We start from the raw sequence: 27,930 nt of genomic DNA, 5'->3' as shown, positions 1-27,930 counted from the left end.
AACTGAACATCGGATGGAAACCGAGTTGTTCCGAATTGAGCGTTTGTTTACAAATGGATGACATACACGCGAAATTACATCCACAACAATTCAAGCAGCGCACTGACAAATTACTGACAAGAAAGACAAATGGCAGGTCAGCTCAAAGGCTACGCACTGACTGAATCAAGGGCAATCATGATAGATCTATGCGACACCATACTGATTCCGTAAAGGCGAGCAGGAAGCGCCGCAGATGAATTTGTCATCTTTTTAAGACTTTTATGTTTTATAGAAACAGATGTTACATTATGTAAAATCTACAATGAAATGTCAAGATAAAGTAATGTGCTGGTGGAAATTGAGTCATTCGGTTTAACAAACTTTCAAGATGTGCGTATCCAGGTGACATTATTTTAGTTGCTAGCCCAATGAAAATGATGGGTATACAGATAGGCAGTGGCTAGAGAACCGGAATCGGTTCCCTAGACAGTGAACTTATTCGTCCGGAACCGGTTCTCTAGCCAAATTACTGTGCATAGGCTAGGGAACCGGAATTTTATTTTTCTGCATAAAGCTGTCGAAATTCACTTTGTTTCTTTTGGAAAGTGTCATGCATGTTATTATCTTATTTTTTTCACCATTTCAGCAAGCTAGATATATGCCCTTTCATTTATCTGTGTTTACTATGGCTCCAAAAGTGTACTCGCCGCAGACTGTCCGCCATATTGGAAGATAAACTTGTACGAATGAATGCGGAAACCGTCGGCATTGGAGCAAGCCGAAATAAACTTGAAATTTAAACTTAAAAGGTACAAAACAATAAAAGAAACAATCAAAACAAACTAAGTAATTTCTGTCAATTTGTATTGTTCACATATTTTTGAACGTGTAATGCCGAGGTGTTACAAGCCAGTATATAAAGTGATCAGATAATCTGCAAGAAGTTTTAATGGCAACTAAATTTGTTTGTACATCTATACACCTGTAATGACGCAAATACAAATTAATACTATTCAAAAAAAGTAATTTAAACATTGTACATGTTTAAAACAAATAACATTTAAAAACGACAAAGTAGTTTTCACGCATTCATTTCGTACTAGTTTACATCATTCCAATTAATATGGCGGACACGGAATGCGGCGAGTACACTTTTTTGAGACAGTAAACGCAGAAAAATGGAAGGGAATGGTAAAATTAATTAAGATAATAATATGCATGATACTTAGATCTACTTATAGAAACAGAATGAATTTCGGCAGTGTTATAAAATTCCGGTTCCCTAGCCTATGTACGATATTTTGGTTAGAGAACCGGTTCCGGACGAATAAGTTCGCTGTCTAGGGAACCGATTCCGGTTCTCTAGCCACTGCCATACAGACAATGTTTTTACGCTCTTTGGACAGTAAAGATGAACTAATCTAATGGAACTTAGCATTGTGCCGTCACTGCCTAGCTGCAGGGCAAACCAGGAATATCTTCATCCACTTTTGATCAAGAATCTGATAGCGCCATTAGCGGCTATTTTGATATGACCGGAGGTTCCACAGCCTGAGGCAAAACCTGGTGACCACCAACTCTCAGTCTCTTGCAAATTATGAAATGTCTACGTTCCAGCAAGGGGTTTGACATCAACGGAAGATAGAGAAGAACTTAATTATCATGGTGCAGTGCAACCTAGCAGAATCAGCCTGTCATGTGAATGGATGAAAAAAAAAGTAAGTTTCCCATTTATACTAGATATGTGAGCTCTTTTGTGATGAAAACTTAAAACTTATTTGAATCACTTTCGTGTCCACTTCATGGAAAAAACCACTACTGGTCGCAGTGGTGTCGTATGAGATGGCATGGTCGTGACCCTACAGTCAGGTGCTCAAACTCGATCACGACTCCTGGATTGAAGTTATGAGGTCTTAAACTTGTGTGTGGTTTATATAAAGAAAATGGTCTTAGACTCTATATATTGTTATTTAGTAACCTTCCATATTTTCAAACTTATTAATAGGATATCTTTTCTGCCATAAGTACATGTATGTGCTATGCATGTACCCATTTCTTTTCTATTGATCTTTACATGCAAATGATATTATGCACACTTTGTCAACATGAAAAAAATATATTGTAGAATAAAAACCAGATTATATTCAAATGTTTACAGTGTATACAGCGGTGATTCATTTTCTTTTTAGCCAATGACATTGAATACTGAATAGTAAGAAAACACAAACAGTCTCATTAAATTTTTAATTATGTTTTATATTTTTCACTCTAAATTTTTAATTTTGTTACTATTTCTTGGCCCTCATTTAAACATGTATGAACAACAAAATGATTAATTAATCACACAAACATATTTTTCAGAGACACTGGAGCCTGAAGGGGTGCTTCAAATGGTCCTGTTTGGTCACAGTTAAAACAACTGAATAAGAATAGTATATAAACTTTGAAGTCTAAGTGCATGCTTTACATATTTTTTGGGCACGTGGAAAAAGCTGACAATTATGAGCTACATTTACAGTACAGAGTGTTCTAAATTCTACATAGGCCAGGAACAAAGTCTGCAAAGATTTGATTGTTACAATAGTGCAGAATGAGATACTGATAATTAACTGGATTAGCATACATGTCAGCAGTCAATCAAAACTTCGATGTCAGAAATGCTTGATATCTATGGAAATCAGATGTATCGTATCTGGCCTAATAGGAAATAAAGAGTTAAATTATTTTGATTTTGGGCAAAGACTAAAAAAAATTTCTGTTTCCGGTAATATGCTAAAAAAATTAGGGTAGGCCTAGGACGGAAAAAAAATAAAAAAAAATTATTAAGGGAAACTTTTCGGAAATCATTTTTGTGTCAAAAAATGAATACAAATAAGTTATCATATAATAAATTCAGCTTAGCAACTTTTTATTAAAAAGTTGAAAAAACTATTCTCCAAGGCTATAAAAACATAAAGGGTCTGGCCAAAAATTTAAGATAGCTAGGTTGGAATGTCGGAAACAATTTTTTACACCCTATTGAGCCTATATCAGTATTCTGATTATTTTGAAAACAATGCCAAGAAATTGGCATTTGTCATAATTGTGTGTGATAATGAATCGTTTTACATGCAGGGTTGGAATAATTAAGCTCGCATACTTGCAATGTGCATTGTGTCTTTTGCCCAAACTCAGTATCACAAAATTTTGCTTGTGCTAACTTAAATGGAATCGACAGCATTTATCATTTCTTTGACTTTCTTTTTCGATCTGCTGTAAGGCCAGCATTTTTTTATTTTCTGGTTTACGGGAGATTTTTCAAAAAGTTTGGGTCGGGGGGGGGGGGGGGGGGGGGACAAATAAAAATAAAAATAAAAATCCCAATTTTGAGCAGTCGACCAAATAAATAAAAATAAAACGTCCAAAAGGATACAATTTTTTTATTTTTTGTATACCACAGAAAACAAAAGCTTGCAAGCTTAAATTGCATACACACTCACAAATGAACTATTCTGAACCGGTTTATATCTCATCATCTCAGTATACTGTTGTTTTCTTTATGTGTAGCTTGTATGAATAATGCAATTTTCAAAGTCACCAAAGATACGTATTATTTTTGTTTTTGTATTATCTATTTTGTAGTAAAAATATACTTGTGGTTTTTCATAATAAAATATACAGATACCACAGTTGACATTGCATAATGTTTATTATATAAACATGAATAAAAACTGCTATTAGAATGGGGATATGCAATGACTACTTTAGGTCTGCATCCTGCATACATGCATATTAATTGGCCTTAGATGCAAAGTCTTAGAAGACAAGCATTGTCATACTAGAAAGCCAAAATTACAAATTGATAAACTGGCTTTAAAATTAAATGGTTAAGTTTCAGTGGCTTGAATATTGTTTTATATTTTGCCGATTGTCAGTGCCACCTATACTGTATGACAAGTCAAAACAATCTGAATTTTGGTTCAGCTGAAATGTGTACAAAACAACAACATTATTTGCTGATCTAACAACAGTATCGGATATTTATAAGACTCTTCACTGAGATGGGACTTGGACTTAGTAAGTTATGAGTCCGAAAAAACATTTATTACTGGATATGTCATTATGTGTTCCTCAGTGTCAAAGGCACATGTGACTGTTTGTGACATATAGTGTCTGAATGTTTGTCCAAAACATACTTTCAAAGGGTCTTCTTACAGATTTTATCGGTATACTTCAAGTGAACAGGACTCATGAGAATATTGCTGAGAGTTTCATGTTTGATAATTATATTTTGAGTTACAGTACCTGGCTAGAACTTTAGTCAAACTAATTTGACACATCCTAGGAAATATTGAGATAATCTTTTCATATGAGAAAATTATCTCCACTCGGATTAGATTGCCTGTCAAAAATATCAAACAACCATTAATCTGACTGTCCAATTATTTTGACTACATGTAGTTTGAATTCTTTATCAAATGTATCTTTATCAAGCATTTGCAGGGACATGTGTCATTTTACATATTGAAATTGCACTTTCTTTGGAACAGAACTACTGAAAATTATGGTATTAGTTATTTTTTCTTCTCCAACCCCCAAGACTTCAAAGTAAAAAAAAATATGTTTAGCAAGTTGATACTCACTTTTGCTCTTCCATTTTGCCATTTCTTTGGTTTCTTTCCTTTTTATCAAGTGTGGTATTTTTCTGACAGTCCCACATGAATTTGATCGTTGTCCAATTATAATATACAGGCAACAAATCTCGTACATGTGATACGCCAGATTTTTCAACATCTGGACAGCGTTGATTAGTGAAGGTCATTTTCGTATGTGATTATTCCTAATGTTGAGCTTTAGGTTCTGTAATTTCTACTCAGATTCAATTTGCTTACAATACTTGTTATCTCTGCAAACTTATTCCGAAGATTATTGTCTGTTAACTTGTATATTTTTCCTATTTAATTTCACACAGTTTACATTCATGTAGGCCGCCATTTTTCATGCGTCTGCTGATCTTGATTAAAAACCTTTACCTTACAGTTAAAATTTTATTTTTGGCAGCAGCAATTATGGACGGTCGGCGGATAAAATGAAAATAAAAGTACTGAAAATGATTTTTATTTTGTTTTGTCAGAAAATAGGGTCGGCGCTCCCGTAAACCAGAAAATTAAAAAATGTTGGCCTAAATATGTATTCATTCATGGTGCTTTACATGATACGCACAATTGATGATGTTTTTACATAGTGTGCGGCCTGGCAGGGGTGGCGAAAGCTGATTTTGACTTGCTTGTCCGTTTTTGCCAATTGCTATTTTTAGCTCGACTATTCGAAGAATAGGGGAGCTATCCTACTCGCCCTGGTGTGAGCGTCACACAAATGTTGAAGTTAGCGTACCACCCGAAATATTTTCAAAGTCCATTGAGATATTGCTTTCATATTTTGCATACTTGTTTACCATCATGACCCCAGTCTGTAAAAAGGAGGAGGCAACTCTATCAAGCATTTTGACTGAATTATGGCCCCTTTTCGACTTAGAATATGCTTATTGTAATGTTAAAGTTTTACTCATTGCTTATATTATACTATCAAGCACTGAGAATTGTCGAGCGTGCTGTCCACTGACAGCTCTTGTTTACTTGTCCGTATGATAGTTATAAATATAGTAAATTCTGGTCAAATTTCATTTGTCCGTACAAGCTTTGGGACAACCTGGGCAATACGGACAATTGAATTTGCCACCCCTGCCTGGTTACAACATGATATTTTATTTGTGTCTGCTTGTGTATTGTGGCGTAAGAGGGTAAGTATGAAGTATTTTCTACAATTATATTGTGGAGTAAGTAAGTATGAAGTGTGACTGCAGTTGTATTGTAGAGTAAGTATATTAAAGATATATTAAAGTAGATCTATGGTAGTTATTATGAATACATTGTCATGAAGTAAGTATGAAGTGCGTTCACAATTGTGTCATGGAGTACTTTTGAAGTACAACCACATTTATATCGTAGAATAAGTATGAAATATGTCTATACAGTATGTTGTATTGTGAAGTATAAAGTAGTCTACAGATGTATGGTGGAGTAAGTATGAAGTATATCTATAGATGTATGGTAGAATACGTATGAAGTATGTCTACAGATGTATCATGGAGTAAGTATGAAGTATGTTTACAGATGTATGGTGGAATACGTATGAAGTATGTCTACAGATGTATCATGGAGTAAGTATGAAGTATGTTTACAGATGTATGGTGGGATAAGTATGAAGTTTGACTATAGTCGTATTGTGTAGTATTTATAAAGTATGATAACAGAACTTTGTGTCATGGAGTAAGTGGCAGTGTGAAATATGTCTATGTAGCTAACTAGTTGAGTATGCATGAGGTATACCAGCAGTAGTATTTTGGAGTAAGTATAAAGTACCTCCACAGTTTTATACTTGAGTAAGTATGAAGTAATTCCATAGCTGTGTCATGGAGTAAATATGAAGTGCATCTACAGTTGTGTCATTGAGTAAGTATAAAGTACACACACAACAGTGTCATGGATTTAGTATAGAGTGCTTTCACAGTTGTAATTTGTTGATCAAGTATGAAAAGTTATAATGAATGTTTAAAGTTGTATTATGTATAATATGGAATAAGTATGAATTATGTCCTCAATTGTATTGTGTATCAAACATTAGATTTGTCTACAAGTTATGTTATGAATTTTTTATACTCACTAAAAAGCATTTGAATTCTAACCCTGACATGCACATTTATAGTACATATAAGCTGTGGCTGTTTTACTGGTGGGCATTAGTATCATGTATAAATTTGTTAAAGATGATAAATTTTGCAGATGATCACATCATGTACTGTTAATTCCTGATTCATCAATGCCATGATTGAACAGCAATTCACTAGTAAACGTTTCACTGCATATAGAAACAAGCAACTCCGCAGTCTTCTAAATTTCTTTTGAAAAGTCATCTTTGATCTTAAAGGTGTATGATACTGTTTAGTATTTTCCTTTTTGGGATGGCTACCAATTAGATAATCTTAAAAAAAGTCACATTATATTTTGACCTTATCAGTCTTGGCTTGATTAATCATTAAAAGTGTTTTGAGAAGAAAATGGATATAATTACACAAAATTAGAATAGCCTTAGGAGTTAATATCAGGATCTGAACACAGACTAATGTTTATTTTTCTGTTTTAGATAAATTGTTCTTTAACAAACAATAATTACATTTTGTTTTTGACATAGCTTTACTGTTTAACCTTGTTAGATATTGTATGTCACTATAAACACACTTATTATTTTAAGAATCCTTGTTAAAGAGATTTGAGACAAATTGTTTATAGTGTAATAGTAACATGATATCTACAGTCTGATGTATTACTATACACCACAGGCATTGGGTTATAATTACATGTATTGTCAAAATATATCATATCAGATTGTTTTTGTTTTTTTTGTTAATCTTGAGAAATATGCACAAGTTGTGCTGTAGAAATATTGCTTAACCTTTTTAGTGCAGCATTACTATGCAAAAAGAACAGAAACAAAGCATATTGTGAAGTCAATGATTCAGTTTTCATCAAACATATTTAAGAAACAGTTTACTAAATCTTCAAAGATCATTAAGTTGCATTTCAATACTATTTTCAAAAGAATGTATTTTCTGTTGTGAATAAGAAGTTGTTGAGAATCTTTTTGTGATTGCTTTCTTTTATTTACTAAGGCGCCCGTGTTAACATGTTTAAATGAGTCCTTGTCATGTTTGACTGGTAAATGTTTACAAAATTTCTATCCAGTTAAGCAAAACGATCATCCTTAGAACAACCATGTCTTTCTGATTGAAACACGTTTTCTGTCTGTTAAAGATATTAGATTTGTCTTTTGCAGTAAACAGGGAGTTGCCGTGTTTGCCCATTTTTTCAGTTAAAAAATTGATTAATTTAAAAAATAGATTGCTCCATTTTGAAATACATTTGCATCAAACAATAGGGAAAATGTTCCTGGATTATTTTCTTTTAGCTCACCTGAGCCAATGGCTCAGGGTGACCTTTTGTGACCGCTCAATGCCTGTTGTGCGTTGTGTGTCAACAATTTCTAAAAAATCTTTCTGAAAACCATTGGGCAGATTTACACCAGACTTCACAGGAATGATCCTTTCAGGCAGGAACATTTTTAAAGTTTTTCCCTTATACTTCAGCCTGTAGCATCCTTTATTTATTGATTGACCTGTCCCATTTTTAGCTCACCTGTCACATAGTGACAAGGTGAGCTTTTCTGATCACCCTTCGTCCGTCGTCAGTCCGTCCGTCAACAATTTCTTGTCTGCACGATAGTGGTTTCATTTATGATTTTATTTTAACCAAACTTGCACACAACTTGTATCACCATAAGATCACGGTTCCTTTCTTGAACTGGCCAGATCCCTTTATGGGTTCCAGAGTTATGGTCCCTGAAAGGGCCAAAATTAGCTATTTTGACCTTGTCTGCACAAGAGCAGCTTTATTTATGATTTGATTTTTACCAAACTGGCACACAATTTGTATCACCATAAGACCACGGTTCCTTTCTTGAACTGGCCAGATTCCATTATGGGTTCCAGAGTTATGGCCCCTCAAAGGGCCAGAATTAGCTATTTTGATCTTGTCTGCACAATAGCAGCTTCATTTATGATTTTATTTTAACCAAACTGGCACACAACTTGTATCACCATAAGATCTCGGTTCCTTTCTTGAACTGGCGAGATTCCGTTATGGGTTCCAGAGTGATGGCCCCTGAAAGGGCCAGAATTAGCTATTTTGACCTTGTCTGCACAATAGCAGCTTCATTTATGATTTAGATTGTATCAAGCTTGCACAAAACTTGTGTCACCATAAGATCTCGGTTCCTTTCTTGAACCGGCCAGATCCCATAATGGGTTCCAGAGTTATGGCCCCTGAAAGTGCCAAAATTAGCTATTTTGATCTTGTCTGCACAATAGCAGCTTCATTTATGATTTGAATTAAACCAAACTTGCACACAACTTGTATCACCACAAGATCTTGCTTCCTTTCTTCAACTGGCCAGATTCCATCATGGGTTCCAGAGTTATGGCTCCTTAAAGGTCCAAAATTGGCTATTTTGGCTTTTGCAGCCATATAGAGACTTCATTTATGGTTTTATTTGATACAAACTTCCAAAATATCTTCAACAACAATAAATCTTGGATTCCATGACAAATCAGATCTAATCATAGGTTCCAGAGTTATTTTATATCTGATTACCTCCCCTGATTGTAATCAAAATGGATTTATATCAGTAAGTACTTACAGGACTTATTTGAAATTTCATTATTGTTATTTTAGTTGGACTGAGACAATCAGGGTAGATAACTATGGACTGATTTTATGTCAAATTACCTCCCTTTATTTCACATTAAAATTGTTATATCTCCATAACTTATGAAGATACTGATCTGAAATTTCATTTATGTCAACAGATTTATTTAGCAGATCCTTCTTTTGTCCACTTACAATATTTATTTTTTTTAATTACTTCCCTTTTACATTACTATAAATAGCTTATTTTTAGTAACTTTTTTATTATTGGCCGTAGGGAAAACACGAGACCAGTTTTCTGTGGTACAACATGGATGGTACCTCCAATTTTTAGGTGTATTTTAACATATCTATACCTTGTAAGATTTTTTTTTTCTTTTTGGTTAAATTTCTTCCCTTTGTTGTTCCTGTCCTTTGGACTTAGATATTTTTTCTGAGGACCATCTTGTCCTCAAGTGCAATGATAACAGGTAAGTGATATAGGGCCATCATAGCCCTCTTGTTTAGCTTGACTGTTCAGAATGTAGGTAGAGTTATTTGACTTAAGATAGTTATGCATGTTTGATAAAAAAGGCCTGAAATTGACGTACAGAAATGAAAGTCATTTTTAGCTCCACTATGCGGAGAATAGGGGGACTATTCTACTCGCCCCGGCGTTGGTGCGGCTTACCTTTCTTGGTTAAAGTTTTTTGTCAATCTTCGTTTTTCTGTCATATCTTTGTTACTTTTGCTTATATCTTACTGTAACTTCACATAAACATTTTCCAGTATACAATCAAAGTATGTGTAGGGGCTGAGACCATTATACCCAAGGTCAATGTCACCAAGGTGTTATACTTGGGTTATTTTTAAGGTTAAAGTTTTTTGGCAGGAAGAAGGAAGGGTATATTGTTTTGCAGGTGTCGGTCGGTCGGTATGTAGACCAATCCGTTTCCGGATGATAACTCAAGAACGCTTGGGCTTAGGATCATGAAAGTTGATATGGTGGTTGGTCACAACCGGCAGATGACCCCTATTGATTTTGAGATTAGTAGGTCAAAGGTCAAGGTCACAGTGGCCCAGATCATTTAAACGGTTTCCGGATGATAACTCAAGAACACTTGGGCCTAGGATCATGAAATTGATAGGGAGGTAGGTCATGACCAGCAGATGACCCCTATTGATTTTGAGGTCAAAGGTCGAGGTCACAGTGACCAGGAACAGTTCAATGTTTTCTGGATGATAACTCAAGAATGCTTTGGCCTAGGTTCATAAAGTTGATAGAGTGGTTGATCATAACCAGCATATGACCCCTAAAGATTTTGAGATCAATAGGTCAAAGGCCAAGGTCAGAGTGACCCGGAACAGTTAAATGGTTTCAGGATGATAACTTGAGAACAATTTGGCCTAGGATCATGAAAATTGATAGGGAGGTTGATCATGACCAGCAGATGGCACCTATAGATTTTGAGGTCATTAGGTCAATGGTCAAGGTCACAGTGACCAGGAACAATTAAAATGTGTATGGATAAAAACTTGAGAATGCTTGGGCCTATGATCACGAAACTTAATAGGGAGGTTTGTCTTGACCAGCAGATGACCCTTATTGATTTTGAGGTCAAAGGTCAAGGTCACCTTGACCAAGAACAGTAGAACTTTTATGCTCAGTGACTAATAATTTCTGTCCCTTGTGCAATTACTGAATGCATCTAGGGGGCATTTCGTGTTCTACAAGCTCTTGTTCTCTCATATCTTTGTTAATATTGCTTATATCTTACTGTTACTTCACATAAACATTGTCCAGTATAAAATCAAAGCATGTGTAGGGGCTGAGTCTGTTATACCCAAGTTTAAGGTCACCAATGTGTTATACTAAGGTTATTTTTAAGGTTAAAGTTTTTTGGCAACATTTGTTTTTCTGTCATATCTTTGTTGCTTATATCTTACTGTAACTTTACATAAACATTATCCAGCATACAAACAAAGTATGTACAGGGGCTGGGCCCATTATATCCAAGGTCAAGGTCATCAAGGTGTTATATTTAGATTATTTTAAATGTTAAAGTTTTTTGGCAACCTTTGTTTTTCTGTCATATCTTTGTTATTATTGCTTATATTTTACTGTAAGTTCACATAAATCATTGTCCAGCATACAAACAAAGTATGTGCAAGGACTGGGCCCATTATACCAAAGGTCAAGGTCACAAAGTTGTTATACTTGGAATTATTTTCATGTTAAATTTTTTCGAAAGCTTCGTTTATAGACATATCTTTGGTACTTTAAAAGATGACTTGAAATTAAAAGCTGTAATTTATAATCATCATCATCTGCATGTGTGGTAACAATCCCTGTAACTCTTGATTTGTATTTTTGACCAAATTATGCCCCTTTCATACTTAAATTTTTATCTGTACCTCTCTGATTATTTGATATTTTTTAACACAGACTCATGCTATTGTGCAATATTCATCCACAGTTCTAGTTGGTCTTGTCAGTAACTTTACTATATTCAAGTAACTTGCCACAGTCACCATAACAAATTAATTTGTTGCATGTAAGATTCAGACCTCTAACTCAAGGTTAAGGTCACCTTTAGAGATGAAACATCTTGGTATTTTTTTATCTGGTCTGTTACTTTTTTATGCATTGGTGTATATCTAAATAACTTTGCATACATAATAACCATTACAAGACATTGTGTCATGTACAAAGGTCACAGACACTTAAGTTACCTTTTTTGTGTACATGAAATTTCTTCTCTTTTATATGATAAAAGTACAATACATGTGCTTTATGTCAGTTTTCCCACTAATTTAAAAATGAAATTATGTTTATAAATATTAAATAAGGTGATTGTAATGATACATGTAGATATAAAAAGCTATTGATAATTGTAGAACTCCAGAATGCAAAACCCAAACACAGGATATAACTTTATGGTATATATAGGTAAATAGAGAATTACTTTAGTTGCAATACATTTATAATAGGTTGATATGTAGTGCAGCTCTGCATTGAAAAATAGTATAATTAACTTTTTTTCTGGTGTGTTATTTAAAAACAAAGTTTTGTAGTAGCATGTAAATGTCATGCATTTCATTTATTAGCTCACTTGAGCCAAAGGCTCAGAGTGAGCTATTGTGATTGCTCACTGTCCGGTGTCAGTCCACACTTTCCATTAAACAACATCTCCTAAACCACCATGTTAATTTTGATGAAACTTCACAGGGATGATCCTTGGATGATCTTCTTCAAAAAATTGTTCAAAGAATTGAATTCCGTATAGAACTCTGGTTGCCATGGCAACCGAAAGGAAAAACTTTAAAAATCTTCTTGTCTAAACCACAAGGCCTAGGGCTTTGATATTTGGTATGTAGCATCATCTAGTGGCCTCTTCCAAGATTGTTCAAATTACCCCCCTAAGGTCAAATATGGCCCCGCCCCGGGGGTCACATGGTTTATATAGACTTATATAGGGAAAACTTTGAAAATCATCTTGTTCAAAACTATAAGACCTAGGGCTTTGATATTTAGTATGTAGCATCATCTTATTCTAGTGGCCCTCTACCAAGATTGTTCAAATTATCACCCTAGGATATAATATGGCCCCGCCTTGGGGTGGGGGTGGGGGTCACATTATTTCTATAGACTTATATAGGGAAAAACTTTGAAAATCTTCTCGTCAAAAACAAAAGGGCCTAGGCCTTTGATATTTGGTATGTAGCATCATATAGTTGGCCTTTAAAAAGATTGTTTAAATAATTCCCCTAGGATGAAATATGGCCCCGCCCAGGGGGTCACATGGTTTTGTATAGACTTGTATAGGAAAAAAAACTTTAGATATTTAGTATGAAGAATTGCCTTGTGGTCCTCTACCAAGATTGTTCAAATTATTCCCCTGGGGTGAAAAAAGGCTCTGCCACGGCATTCCCTAGTTTTACATAGACATATATAGGAATTTTTTTTTAAATCTTCTTGTCTGAAAGTTCAAGGCCTATGCCTTTGATATTTTGTTTGTATCATAACCTAGTTGATCTCTAACAAGATTGTTTGAAATATGCCCCATGGGTGAAAAGAGGCCCCGCCCCTGGGGTCTATTGATATATGAGTTATATAGGAAAAAATACTTCAAATATTATCAGATTATATTTCCTAGACTGTTTGATTATATTTACCAGATGACCCCAACTGATAACACCCGACTGTAACCTTGACCTACTGACCTACTCTTGTTTTTAGCTCACCTGAGCACAAAGTGCTCGGGGTGAGCTATTGTGAACGCTCACCGTCCGGCGTCCGTCCATCCACACTTTCCTTTAAACATCTCCTCCTAAACCAACAGGCCAATTTTGATGAAACTTCACAGGGATGTTCCTTGGATGGTCTTCTTTAAAAATTGTTCAAAGAATTGAATTCCAATCAGAACTCTGGTTGCCATGGCAACCGAAAGGAAAAACTTTAAAAATCTTCTTCTCAAAAACCAGAAGCCCTAGAGCTTAGATATTTGGCGTGAAGCATTGCCTAGTGGACCTCTACCAAGTTTATTCAAATTATGACCCCTGGTTCAAAATTGACCCCGCCCCAGGGGTCACTTGATTTTACATAGGAAAATCTTAAAAAATCTTCTTCTCAAAAACCAGAAGGCCAAGAGCTTACACATTTGACATGTAGCATTGCCTAGTGGACCTCTACTAAAGTTGTTCAAATCATGACCCTGGGGTTAAAAATGACCCCGCCCCACTTGATTTTACATAGGAAAATTTTCAAAAATTTTCTAAAAATAAACCAGAAGGCCTAGAGCTTAGATATTTCACGTGTAGCATTGCCTAGTGGACCTCTACAAAATTTATTCAAATCATGATCCCCGGGGTCAAAATTGACCCCGCCCCAGGTTCACTTGATTTTACATAGAAAAATCTTCAAAAATTTTCTAAAAATAAAGCAGAAGGCCTACATCTTAGATATTTGACATGTAGCATTGCCTAGTAGATTTCTACAAAATTTGTTCAAATCATGACCTTTGGGATCAAATTGACCCCACATATTTCACATGTAGCATTGCCTAGTGGACCTCTATAAACTTTGTTCAAATCATGACCCCCGGGGTCAAAATTGACCCCACCCCAGGGGTTACTTGATTGAACATAGGAAAATCTTCAAACTTTTTTCTAAAAATAAACCAGAAGGCCTAGATCTTAGATATTTCACATGTAGCATTGCCTAGTAGACTTCTACAAAATTTGTTCAAATCATGACCCCCAGGGTCAAATTGACCCCGTCCCATGGGGTTACTTGATTGTACATAGAAAAATCTTCAAAATTTTCTAAAAATAAACCAGAAGGGCTAGAGCTTAGATATTTGACATGTAGCATTGCCTAGTGGACCTCTACAAAAGTTGTTCAAACCTTGACCCCTTAGGGTCAAATTGGCCCAGCCCCAGGGGTTACTTGATTGTACATAGGGAAATCTTCATAAATTTGCTAAAAATAAACCAGAAGGCTTAGATACTTGATATGTAACATTGCCTAGTAGACTTCTACGAACTTTGTTCAAATCATGACCCCCGGGGTAAAGTTGGTCCCGCCCAGGGGTTACTTGATTGTACATCGGAAAATCTTCCAAAAAAATTATAAAAATTTTGACATTTGAAACATGTAGCTCATATTACTCAGGTGAGCGATCCAGGGTCATCATGACCCTCTTGTTAAAGATACAGACTTAAAATTTGGATGACATGTATAATTTTGCACACTTATCTTAAAACTGACTTTCAGTGAACATGAATATAACCTACTGACCTACTTTTTTGTTTTTGATGCTTTAGCAAAGAAATTTGTTCAAGGAAGCAACTTAACTTAACTTAGGTGAGCGCTATATAGGGCCATCATGGTCCTCTTGTTTATTAATTACCTCCCTTTAATATGATAAACTATTTTATTATATTTGTATTTATGTTTCCATGCCAGTTTAAGAATAAAATCACATTAAATCTTAAAATAAAAAAAAAAAAAAACATTTGAAAGCATTCACCAGACATTTTTCAAACTACATGTACATAATGTTTTATGAATTATATGATACATAGTAATGATTTATATACATTTTTAGTATGTTGCCCTATAAAATAGAAGAAGATGTAGTATGTTTTGTGAAAAACGTCCCTTGTTGGGGACGTTGGTAACTCTGTTACAAAATTTCGTTTTACATTAGTACTGACGACACATGTTATGCTGTTATGTTATAATAACTTATTCTGTAGATACTTGTTTATTTTGTACTTCCTTTTGTGTGTTACTCGGAGTTTCTTTTCTTGAATTGTTCCATATTTCTGTAAAACATGCTTTCTGTGTAAAACTTTGTTACTTAATGTAATTATAATACATAAATTGTACCTAAATGTAATTGTTAAACATACTTATTATTGAATATAAACAAATCACAGTGGTTTCGTTTGTAAAGAAAAATCAAAATAAAGACGGAAATATCAATATTCCTTTGTATTTGTTTTTCTTTTTAAAGATGATTTTGTTCCAGCCTGCTCTAGCAGTCTTTTTCGAGAAAGAGATGCCACTTTTCAACCAACAACAGAGATGGACCATAAAATGTTTTTACGAAAAAGGCTTGCATATGACCAGCATAAAAAAGTACTACATGAGTAGCATATGAAAGAGATAACATATGAAAAGCATATAAAAGTAGAATCATATGAGTTGCATATGAAAGGAGCTAACATATGAAAAGCATATAAAAGGAGAAGCATATAAATAGCATATGAAAGGAGGTAACATATGAATTTGATATCGGTATCATGCCCATATCATATGCTAGGCCTTTCAATTTGCATATGAAATTCATATGCTAATCATTTCATATGAAACTGATATAATTTTCATATGAGAATCATAAACCGATATCATATGCTTATCATATGTGGCTCTTTTTTTATGATTAGCATATGAAAGGTCTCATATGAAAATCATATGATTATCATATCGGTTTCATATGTGGCGACATTGGCTGTATACAAACAGTTGTTTAAAAATATATATAATTTTAAAACGCATGCATGACTGGTTCTAGTAAATAATGTGAAAGAATGAGAAAACAAAACTGCATAGATACACAATGTACGGTATAGATATCTGTTTAGTGATTGCCATTTGGAAATTAATTACATAGCTTTCGGCCTTCACAAATCTTAAATACACCCATGTATTAACTATAGTTCATACCTAAATGGAAACTTCTAAACCCTGATTTTTTTCAAGTCATAACAATCAGGCAGATATCATTACATAAAACTGTTGCTCGTAAACTATTTCCAGAAAAGTCACCACTGTCATGCTAGTGTCCTGTACGGTACAAATAACTATTTGTATCTTCATCATGCTCATGCAATCGAAAGTTATTTGACCTTATCCCTCGTCCTGTAAAAATGGTACAAATTACCTGTAAATGAAGCTCTCCACATATTATTTCGATTCTGTCAAAGTATGCTACTAATATTTAATGAAAATATTATTTTTGGCAGGTAGGAACAGTCCAGGAGTTTCATCCGATGATATAGCTTCGTTTGACCTCGCCGGTGAAGTACATGGTAGACTAGGTTCACGTGGTATGAAATTTTACTTTTGATATGCTAGACAATAATATGTCCTACAAAATACCAACCACTTAAGGAAGATCATGTTTGTTCTGTGATATGTGTGCCATTAATTATTTTCTTTTGTGATATTTTTCTTCCATCTTAGTGTGAATATATAAACCATGTGTCATCTAACGTAACTCTCATGGGATTACAATATACACCAGTGAGAATTGTCTTTCTTTGTTTAAGTCTAAATTGAAAACTTTACGGAGTCCGCAAAACTCAATGGAATATCATGTCTTCTGAATTTCTCGTAATAGTAAATTGCATCATAGGTTTTTTTAAACAGAAGTTCTATTTGTGACAAAACCTCTTGAAACTGCGTTTCCACAAAATGAAGGGAGTGATGGTTTTTTTTTTTCGCTCTTAATTTTTGTGTACGGTGCTGTCATGTTTTGTATTTAGTTGATGACGGGTTGTCTCACTTGTTTTCTGTTCTACACGAAGTAACAACGGCTATTCACATTTTTGTTGGTAATGTTAAATGTACGTGATACCTATCCTCAATGATGACTAAGACACGGAGATTATTAACTGCTTTGAAAATTGTCCTCGGAAACTTTTATTGCTGACAAACAGCTGTTTGAGTACTATTATCAAGACAATATTTAAAATTTAAAACTTACATAAACATAAGCGTTCCATGTATATTTTTACGTACTTATAAAAACAACAAATAAATGGGCATCGTCTTGATGTTGTCAGTGGCAAAGAATAGCACCTTGCAGTTAAGACTCTCTCTTCATCATTTGCCATTTTAAGAAAATTGCCGAGCTTACTTTTTTTTTCTCAAAATAATTGCAAACTATGAAAATTGCATTTTTGTAAATGCTTATATACTTATAAAACAACTAAATGAATAAAGGGTATGGAATCCAAATTTTGGCTGAAAATGTCCTTTCTTTTAAATTAAATATTAGGTCATATTATGAATATTAGAAATTACCTTTACATTCTAAACCATTTTTTGAAACATTCTAATGAAGTACTTGCCAGGTGGGAAAAGAACAGACCAGCAGTAATTTCCTAACCTTAGAAGAAGTTGAAACAGGAAAAAGGCCATCAATTAAAAAAATATAACAGAAATTGAAATAAGTTCATTTAAAAACATTAAAAACAAAGAATTGAATAGTCAGTTTTTTACCCTCCATAAGAATGATCAAGAGTAACCAGTTACAATGGGCGGGGGTGGGGATTGACCAGGGTGGGGTGAAGAACTGACCAGTCAGTCAGGGGAAAAACTGACAGGGAAAATAACTGACCATTATACACCGGGTCGCCTCGGCAAAGAAAACTTTTCATCTTGACCAATACACCACAGAGAAAAATTCGTACATAACGAGCCTTCTTCAATCATATAGATATCATTCATTATTGTCGAACGATCTGGAAGTCAATCCCTTTAACTATGAATATTTGTACAACAACTGCTTCGTATTTCTTACCTTAAGGTTAGAACACATTTACTTCCATTTGTGTTGTTCTGATTATTTTAATCAGAACAACATCAACGGAAGTAAATATATACTGTAGGAATTAACAGTATATTAACACCTATATCGAATGAATGCGTAATTTAGATACATACTTCTGTTGTCGCTTAGGTGTCTCACAAAAAAGATTTAAAAGCGAAACTTGCATTCATAAATATTTAATTTATAAGATGGGAAACCCAACAACAAAACTAGGTTTTAAATCGAAAGTAGAACTTCGCTACAGAGCAAACGTCATTACAACATGTCTACATATGATGTATTTCTCAATACGTCACTATCAAAGGTAAATTAAAACTAAATTGATAAATATTTTATCTTGTGTAATTTTAGTAGTTTATTATACTTAAGTTTTATATATCAACATATAAGTTAATATATAAAGCAAAAGTGGAAACCTGTTTTGATACATGTTTTAACCATAAGAAATTGTTTGATTTTCGGGTATATAATGTTAGTATTGGAAGGATTTTAATAAGACATAGACTGGATGCGGAAGAGAAAGAGCTAAAAGAACTGTAGATGACGTAACCCACAACGAAACTAAATATAGTTGTATCTTAAATTGAGTTCAGATTAGATAATAAATGTAAAGTTTGGTCGATTAGTCATTCTACTTATACGATACAAGCGTTAACTCGTAAGATGAAAAGTAAGCAAATGAAAATACAGTAGATGATGTAAACAAAGAAGATATTGAATAAACTTTGTCAGTTATAATTAGAAATCTAACGACTTTTGGTTAGTTAAAGTTTTTGTCGATACACTGAAAACGAAACTAACTTTTCGTCAATTCATTCGTTTAAATATATCCCGTAGCATGATATATCAAACAGGTTCGTTCAAATTTTACAGCATACGATATTGATGTCCAATGGTTACGATATCGGCTACTTATCCCAGTGGTCGTTTAAGTCCGACTGAGGTCACGACCACATCTTCGTGTTTGTCATAAGTAATAGCGTTTCAGAAAAGCTGACTTAAGAGTGATTAAAGACGCGTTAAGTTTTATCACAAGCGAGCTAAAGTATATGTTACTATTACATGACTCCTTCTACAAATGTAAAAATGGCCTGTCAATAGTTTGTGCTTTATGACCGGTGCATATTCAACACATGTTCACTGGGTCAAAATTAGAACAGTGAAGATTAATTTTAATGTCATTTAACATTAATTGAATGGCTTGCCAGTCAATAGTCAAAGCAGTTGTTTTAACACTGACCGGCACGCCATTCAGTAAGTGTATTTATAAACCAGCTGTCAATGTAACGCTATGAACTTGTTTATAATTTGAGCACGGGATTGTATTGCTTTTTAAAAGTAATTTCTTTTACTGAATTCAGTACGTTAATCCAGACCTTGCGAAAAGAGATGTTCTGTGTGTCTTCACAACATTTAGTGACCTGAGACCAAAGTTAGACACATTTGGTAAGTGATCAATGTTAAAGATTTTTTGTTTTGCATGGTTATCTTCTAACAGTTTAGTTAAATTAATTTGACATACATGATATGACAGACGGGTTTAGTTCAATTATAAATCAGCAATATCTTTCTTGTGTATTTCAGTCTTCAACGATGGGTTCAGAAAGAAACTATTTCAGTTGGACGGAACAATTCCAGTCCTTTACAAAGGTGATCAAATGATTTCTTTTACAACGCCTGTCAACTCACGACAGCTTTGATTATGATTGTATGTACCAGTATATGTTTGTGAAATAGTACTATGATCTTACGTCTTTGTCTTTCGTTTTAATTGATAGTATAAGCTCGGTAAATCTCATCAGTGACTTAATGAGCCATAATGGCTTTGTTTACAATTTGGCAGCCACACTTTTGTTGTGAACATCAAATGTATTCATGTCGTTTGATAACCGTTTTCCAACACAATTGTATGTATCAAATGTATGACATATTTGATTAACATTGAAGAAAGCATTATTGAATGCATTGTCTTTATTACCTACCTTTATGACGTTGATCATACAAGTTCATAATTTATGTAATACTGACATTTATGCTTATATAACCTTGTCATTACGCGTATTGTAAAAGCAAATATTTTCGCTGTGTCAAAAATTCGCGAAATTGACATTTTGGGTATGTTCGCGAGGTTTAATATTCGCGAAATTTTAAAAATGAAATCAATCTTACTTTAATTAAAATTATGCTAATGATGAATATTTACGCGAGGATTAATTTTCGCAATATACACGTCTCGCAAATATAGCGAAAATTAAAGACTTGTGACAATTTCTGCTTTTGCAGTACTATTACTCTTTATCCGAAAAGTTGTGCTTTATCTTTCCCTTATATAAAAGTAAAAGCGTTATGTGACTGTAACATGTCGCTTTTCAATGCATTACCAATTGTTACTTTAACATTTAAAGCAAGTTAGGGTAAGTCAAAATATAGCAAACCCCTTAACATTTTTGATACAAAACGCCAAAACACACTTCGTATTGTAGGCGCTATATCAAGAACAGTTTTGTCAGTTTCCTCATGCGACTTAACATATCGACTATACACGTAGTTAACTGTTAGTCTAAGTAATGTATTTTCTGTGGTTGCTTTTAATACGATAATCACATTTCCGAAACATCCTGGGTTGGTGGTTCTGAAATAAAACTGAAAACAAATGAAAGTATTTATTGCATATTTCAACCTTTTAGGTGCGACATACAATATACCTGTATCAATATGGCTTATGAATAAACATCCTTACAATCCTCCAATAGTCTATGTGAGACCAACGTCAACGATGCAGATTAAGTCTGGCCGAAATGTTGACATGAATGGAAAAATAGACCTGCCATACCTTAGAGAGTGGAAACATGTAAGACATCTTTGTAGATATAAAGCATTTTTCTTTCAAACTATAGTTACTTCAAACACAAGTGTATTCATAATAGTTTCTTCAAGCACAAGTTTTTCATAATAGTGACTTAAAAACGTGAAGACTTCCAGTTAAGTCTGCTACTTATGTGATGTGACTGTGTAAAATGTTTCCGATGTCTATGGTAGGTTTGCTGACAGACCATGTCCCAGGAAGGCCTACATTACACGGACCGTTGAGAACTTTTTATGTGCTACATTGTTGCTGATTGGTTTTATTCTTTTACAGCAAATTTGGTGGACTACATGGTATATAATTGTTGCCTTAACTTATTGGTTTCATGGAAACAGTGAAATATATAGTTCAAAGGAGACTTCTCATAGGAAAGGTTTTTTGTTCACTCAGACGGTACCTACGAAAACTTTTCAAGAGTTAGGGTTCATGTCATGTCTTACGTATAAACAAAGCTAGCAATAACTATGTAAATAGAACTTCCTGTCATACTGATAATAGAGTTCAAGTTGAAATATTTAATAAATTGTCAGTTGACTAACATGTATTTTCAGCCGGAATCGGACTTACTTGGATTAATCCAGATTTTGACGATTGTTTTCGGCGAAGAACCACCGGTTTACTCGACGTTTAAACAAGGTATTGTCAGAGACAGATCATACAGTATCTTTTTATTTTATTAAACCAGTAATATGTAATGTAGAGCAGGTATTTTCACATAAACTTTCACTTTTTGCAACGTGTATCAATTGATGAGATAATGCAGACAGGGTCATCAAGCAGCAAATGATATTGATGCCAAAACACAATAATATAAGTATTATGAAACACCTGGAGTTTAATTCCTCTTAAGAATAAGTTCTCGAAATAATACTACAGTACCACTACCAGTATATTCTGTAACAGGGTAATACATTATACCATGTCACAGAGATACAAAAGATTTCCTGTTTTCAGTGAAATAAAAATAGATAACATATTTGTTGCATTAGTCAAACAGAAAACAACATAAATACTAAATAGAGGGAAACGACTGATATAGTGAAATACTGTCAATTTTAAAATGAAAACTTCAGGGAAAATTTGGTTTGGTTTTGTTTTGAAAATTTGCGCATTTCAGGCGATTTTATGATTTGATATGTCTGAACGGTTTGCCGTTACATATTTTACTCTTTTGTAAACATGAAAATTGTATTACATGTACAATCTACGCTATTTAAACAATTACCTAATTGTCTACTTTAATACATTACAGGGAGAAATGAAAGCAAAGAGTCTACCGGAGAAAGCGAATAAGAAAGTCAAATAGCGAAGAACATGAGTCTGATGCAAACTGTGATACATGTCAACGTGCGGAAAATATTTCGGTGGGCGCTGAGGGATACTGTGTGGACTGCAAGGAATTCTTCTGCAAGGAATGTCTAAGATATCATCGTAGACTTACGGCTACCAAGAACCACAAAATATTTCTAAATGATAAAATGTAATTGCAATGACAATCGTAGTAATTTGTGTGTACATGTACTACGGTGGTAAATCTACTATAAGTGCAAATGCTACTTTTAATACTTATTTTGCTAGTAATGTCTTACATATCAGTGTCCTTCAAATCTCAAGTGGTCTTTGCATTTACTGTCATTTTCATGCCTACCTTTAGGACCACCATGCGCTCTTCAAGGCGGTGCTCCAACCCCTCCACCCCTCTGTGCCTGTATTTGTTTATCACGTTGTCTATATAATTTTGGTCTACATAATTCGTCTATTTTTGGAATAAATGTTATTTTTTGTGCGTTAAGATAGGTGTAGATCATATTGGGACTTCCTGCAAGCCCAAATATTGCATATCAGCTACAAATCCAAATGTCTTTCATACTCGTGTTAACAACAAAACATTCAGTCCATATATTCACATTTTACAGTAGGTTGCTATACAGGGAGTGTGTTTTCTCTGTGGATATAAGAAAATCGAAATAAATATCATGCCAAACTTCTTTTTCAATTTTCAAGTAGAAGAGTTAAACAATCTCGCTCACATTAAATCGTAATTCGTCATCAGATAAGATACTGTTCTTGATCACTTTTAAAAACATCATTAAATCCAGTAAAAATCAAATAGTCGCTTCGGAGTGCCATCAGAGGGAAGTTATTTCTATGGTTTAAAGCAGCATGCCTCCAGATTTGGCTAAAAATAATCTTTCTTTCAAATTGAAATTTTGGTGATATTATGAACATTAGAATATGAATTTTTATTTCTAAAAAATTTAAAAAATTCCAAAATCAAGAGAAAAGATGACTGCGTCGGGAATCAAAGCCCGGACCGCCGCGGCAATAAAGACATTTTCCCGTCGTCGTAACCAAAAGCGCTATAGCTGAAGTAGTAAATAATGACTTCAAAATATAGATATTTTTAATCGAGACAGTTTACCTGGAGTAAAAGCGTGACAAACGCTTTTCGATTTTCATCGTAAAAAGTGCTAAAAACAGCAAATACCCATGTGTTTCCGTAACATAAAGTTTGTCAGTAATTAAGTTTTAAAGCCTTCTTAAGAAATATAGCATTTATTTCAAGATATCTAAAAACAATTGTTTTGTTGTCGAACGATCTGGAGGCATGCCGCTTTAAAATTCCTTTTGAAATTTCAGTGCAAACTGCTCTTTCGAACAAGAGACCCTTTCAATCATGTGTTTGTGAATGACGTCAGATCATGGAAATTCATGGACAGATTCATCCTTCATACTACTGCATCAATGTTGTTAATACGAAAATGAAAGCATTTTATTTTCTTTCTAGCATACACAAGATATATGAATGTAAGTGTATGTTTATCGTTTGCAACTTTATACATACTAGTACACTGCTTTTGGGTTGCGGTTCGGGAAGTCTGCTTTCTTCGACCTTGTGTTATTCTGTTGGTTATTTGGTTTTATTTCGTTGGAATGTACATGTAGCATTATTCTTTGAATAGAGTTCGATTTTAATGTTGTGATTGAGCCCGATATTGACAAAAAGGTTGGAACACCAATTCACACTTGAAATGTCGTAAACAGATTATTCAAAAATATGACTGAAAAAAAGCAACTAGGGTCCTTAATCCAGAGATAATAAAAAAAGGTTTATTTTTCGTTAAAAAGTACGTTCCAATATAGCTTTTACGTTAGATTATTTTCTTATTTCAAATAAATTCATGTACCTCGTCGAGAATACATCATAGTTTTAACTTTGATCGCTCGATTTCATACAATTTCTTTTTAAGTTTAGACCAGAAGAGATAGGTCCAGGTGTTTTTAAGTAAATAATAGTTTACATTTTGGATAGAGAATAATAAAGAAGATGTTACAAAACCCATAACTGAAATATAATTATTACATGAAACACACATTCTTACAGAAAAGTTATTGCTATGTTTTGTACCGGGGAAAAAAGACTTTAATTATATCTGAAGCATAAACAGATATGGTGAGGGGATATGGTAGACCAGTGAAAATGTTACCCTAAAACTAAAAGAATAAATACGCATATCATTTCATAATTGTATGCGTATTTGTTTGTATTTTTGCAATTTATTCTGTAGAGCACTTTTGAACGTGTACATGTGCATGAAAAGAGTGCTATATAAATGTGGTATAATAATAATAATAATAATAATAATCATAGCGGCACTTTTTAGCCGTCTTTAAGATAATCTAGTATAACTTTTGTAAATGAAACCACTTTATACATAATAAAATTATACATATATATCAGTAATACACAGAAAAGGAGATTGCTTACTGAATGGTTCATGCATTTTACTTTAGTATAACTGTTTTAAGATGTCGAATTTTACTATAAGTATTTCAAATACGACAGGATCTTGAAGGGTTCTTATTTCATTTTTAGTCCGCTGCAGCTCGAATTAAAGTGACTGTTTAACAAATGACTCAATACCCTCTAAATGTGACGCGACTACATCTATTTGTTATTTTGTTTTTCCTACAAGTTTTGCTCCTTCTTCGACAACGAATGTTCCGTAGAAATTATCTCTCAACGAAAATGATTCGTCAGGCATATCTCTGTGACATACGCAAAGATACTCTGTTCACTTCGTTTCTGATTTGTAATATCGCACAAGCAATGACGTAGGGTCAATTTCTATATCGATGTATCTGTCTCTTAAAGATCTTTCTGTTGTTACTCAGGCAATTGAAACTCTTCTTGAATGTATGAGCATCTTTCCATCAAATATTTAATAACTTGTTGTGATTTGTAGACTTTAGGTCAGCACTTAATTGACACAGTGTCATGAATATATTTTCTTTCTTCGGAATATTACTGAAAAGACTCTATATTAGTTTATAAAGATAATAAAAGGAGTTCAAGATAAAACGCATTATTCCGCACTTCTTAATACATGTTAATATGTACATAATTTTTATCATTGAATAATAAAAACATTTGATACTGTAAAAAGATTATCTGCAGTTAGACCAGTACTGTAATATTTTCAACGATTTTAAGTGTTATAACATTTTTGTTAATGAGGTTTGATACACAAACTAAATAAAGCCCTATTTTTGTCGCATTGTTTAAAATATATAACTGAATGTTTTTATATTCTCAATGAGGACATGTTTTAGAAACCATGGCAGCAAAATCAAGAATTCGGGAAAATTAGGATTCTCACAAGCGCAAACCATTCACCAGGGATATAAGTCTAACAAAAAGCGTGTGAATTCGCTTTCATGGCATTTTCACTAATAATAATATACATGTAATAAATATGTTAACACAGTTAACAGGTCATATTACTTATAGTAATATCGCTTATTTTACAAATCGCTGATTTGTCTATTTTGATAAAGCTTTTGTAGACCATATGAAATTGATTGAATTTGCCATAGAGTTTTAAAGATAATATATTTCCATATATGTAAGGACATCTTAATGAAATATTCAGCAATTTGAAAAGGAAACAATGTAACAAGGAATGACGTAAAGTTAGAATCTTGTTTTTAAATATGAAAATGGATGATTTTTAAATATATTTGTTTTCTGTGGTATTAGTTTTTATATATTCCATGTACGCTTACAAAACAAAACCTGATGATCCTTGTTAATGGTGAAACAAGTTGGGACTAATAAGCCGTAATTTGACCTTATTAAAGATAAGAGGTAAGGGTAGATTTCCCGGAGGCACAGAGCTCTCCAAACACAGTCATACAGCTATTTAATCATGTAACAGCAAACAGACATATTCCTTTTTTCGCTATAATATCTCGTATTTTCATTATTTTGGGGTTTTATCAATGTATTACTTCAAAAAATAACTGTCTGGATATATAATTTATATGAAAACCGCTGACAGTGAACACTTGAAATTATCGAAAAATCTCAGAAGTCTAGTACTTCATCAATGTCATATAAAAAAATAATAATAATTGTACAAAATTTCCATAGTTCATTTTATTATTGTATAAGTGTTTAACTTACGAAGTGAGATAAACATTTAACTCCATACTTGCTAGTTCCTATCAACGAGTTAGTTTTCATAGCTATTGCTTTACTAGATACTGTACAATATAGGTAAAATCATAGAAAGGCAAATATTGTGTTACTTTTTCAATGACTTGAGATTTTGATACATTTTAATGAATATTTTCATTATAAGCTTAAGTACGACAAGTTTCTATGGCAACCGAGACACTTGCCTTGGTCATTTTTTCTACCTTAATTGCTTCTGTCGACTTTCTGCCTCAGTTGCCTCGGTGAAGTTTTTGGCCTTGGGCATATTTTTTTTTTTGTCTAAGGAATTTCCCTTTGCCTCAACTGTTTGATTAACCAAGTGTTCTGGAAGAATCCAATCTCGGTTTAGTATGTTTATTTTTTAATTTTCATTTTCGAATATGTTTGTGATATAAAATATGGAATTAGACCATAGCCAGATAGATATACAACGTACAACTATGGGACGTAAACGAGATATTTCAGGATCGTACTTCGATTGATGCGTGCACTAAAGATTGAAACGTTAGTTTTTGTTTTGTAGAAGTACCAGTCATTGATCTAAAGGTCGTCCTTAGGCGCGTTGCTTGGCATGGCGTGGCATACTCAGCCTGCGTGTTGATTTCTGAGTTATATATGCAATGAAAGCCTAAAAAATGTTAAAGATCAAAGAAACAATAAAACAGATTTGAATAGGGTACGAGGCTTACGCATATAAACAAACCGTGCTTAGAAAGATTTTTAAACTTAAGGAAAATTAACAAGGTCAAAGCTTGGCTGATTTCATTTATTTTGTGTATGATGTCGATATGTCGAGTTTGAAGTATATTCATGAAATACTGCATGTAGTTACATTACAATAGACTGATCTTGTATGTGTAAATTAAGTTTAAAAATCATTTCAGGATTACTTGAAATACGCTTTATACACGTAACATTTGGTCTTAGAAACATGTCACACACATGCAGTATTCTTGTTTAAAATGCTACCTCCCACCCCCTCCCCCAAACACATAAACTTAACTCCCGTACACATGCAGACACGCACGCACGCACGCACGCACACACACACACACACGCATACATGTAAACGCAACCAATCGGGGATTTAAGTCATAAACCTACCAACTGGGAACTTCTTTATTTTTGCAGCTACAGTCATCATATTTCTATCAACTGTTATTCTTATCATTTTTAAAT

At 33.7% G+C, this 27,930-nt stretch overlaps 1 protein-coding gene across 3 annotated transcripts in view; it reads left to right on the top strand.

The window, feature by feature from the left end:
- Positions 1-26,286, top strand: part of LOC123541297 (tumor susceptibility gene 101 protein-like) — a 53,767-nt gene extending 27,481 nt beyond the window's left edge. The window contains exons 1-6 of one of the 3 annotated variants that reach the window (XM_045326715.2): positions 18,543-18,689; positions 19,747-19,831; positions 19,970-20,035; positions 21,073-21,236; positions 21,803-21,887; positions 22,504-26,286. In XM_045326715.2, the coding sequence (XP_045182650.2) occupies positions 18,648-18,689; positions 19,747-19,831; positions 19,970-20,035; positions 21,073-21,236; positions 21,803-21,887; positions 22,504-22,544 (483 nt within the window). In that variant the 5' untranslated portion in view covers positions 18,543-18,647 and the 3' untranslated portion in view covers positions 22,545-26,286. Of the gene's footprint in view, positions 1-16,793; positions 16,878-18,542; positions 18,690-19,746; positions 19,832-19,969; positions 20,036-21,072; positions 21,237-21,802; positions 21,888-22,503 lie in introns of those variants that run through there. The other 2 variants (XM_045326716.2, XR_008367801.1) reach the window with 2 other exon arrangements.
- Positions 26,287-27,930: the final 1,644 nt, after the last annotated feature.

The sequence above is a fragment of the Mercenaria mercenaria genome, chromosome 16 (assembly GCF_021730395.1).
Source record: "Mercenaria mercenaria strain notata chromosome 16, MADL_Memer_1, whole genome shotgun sequence".
NCBI classification, from domain to species: domain Eukaryota; kingdom Metazoa; phylum Mollusca; class Bivalvia; order Venerida; family Veneridae; genus Mercenaria; species Mercenaria mercenaria.
The sequence above is the reverse complement of the archived record's forward strand: the minus strand, read 5'-3'. Positions and strand labels throughout refer to the sequence as shown.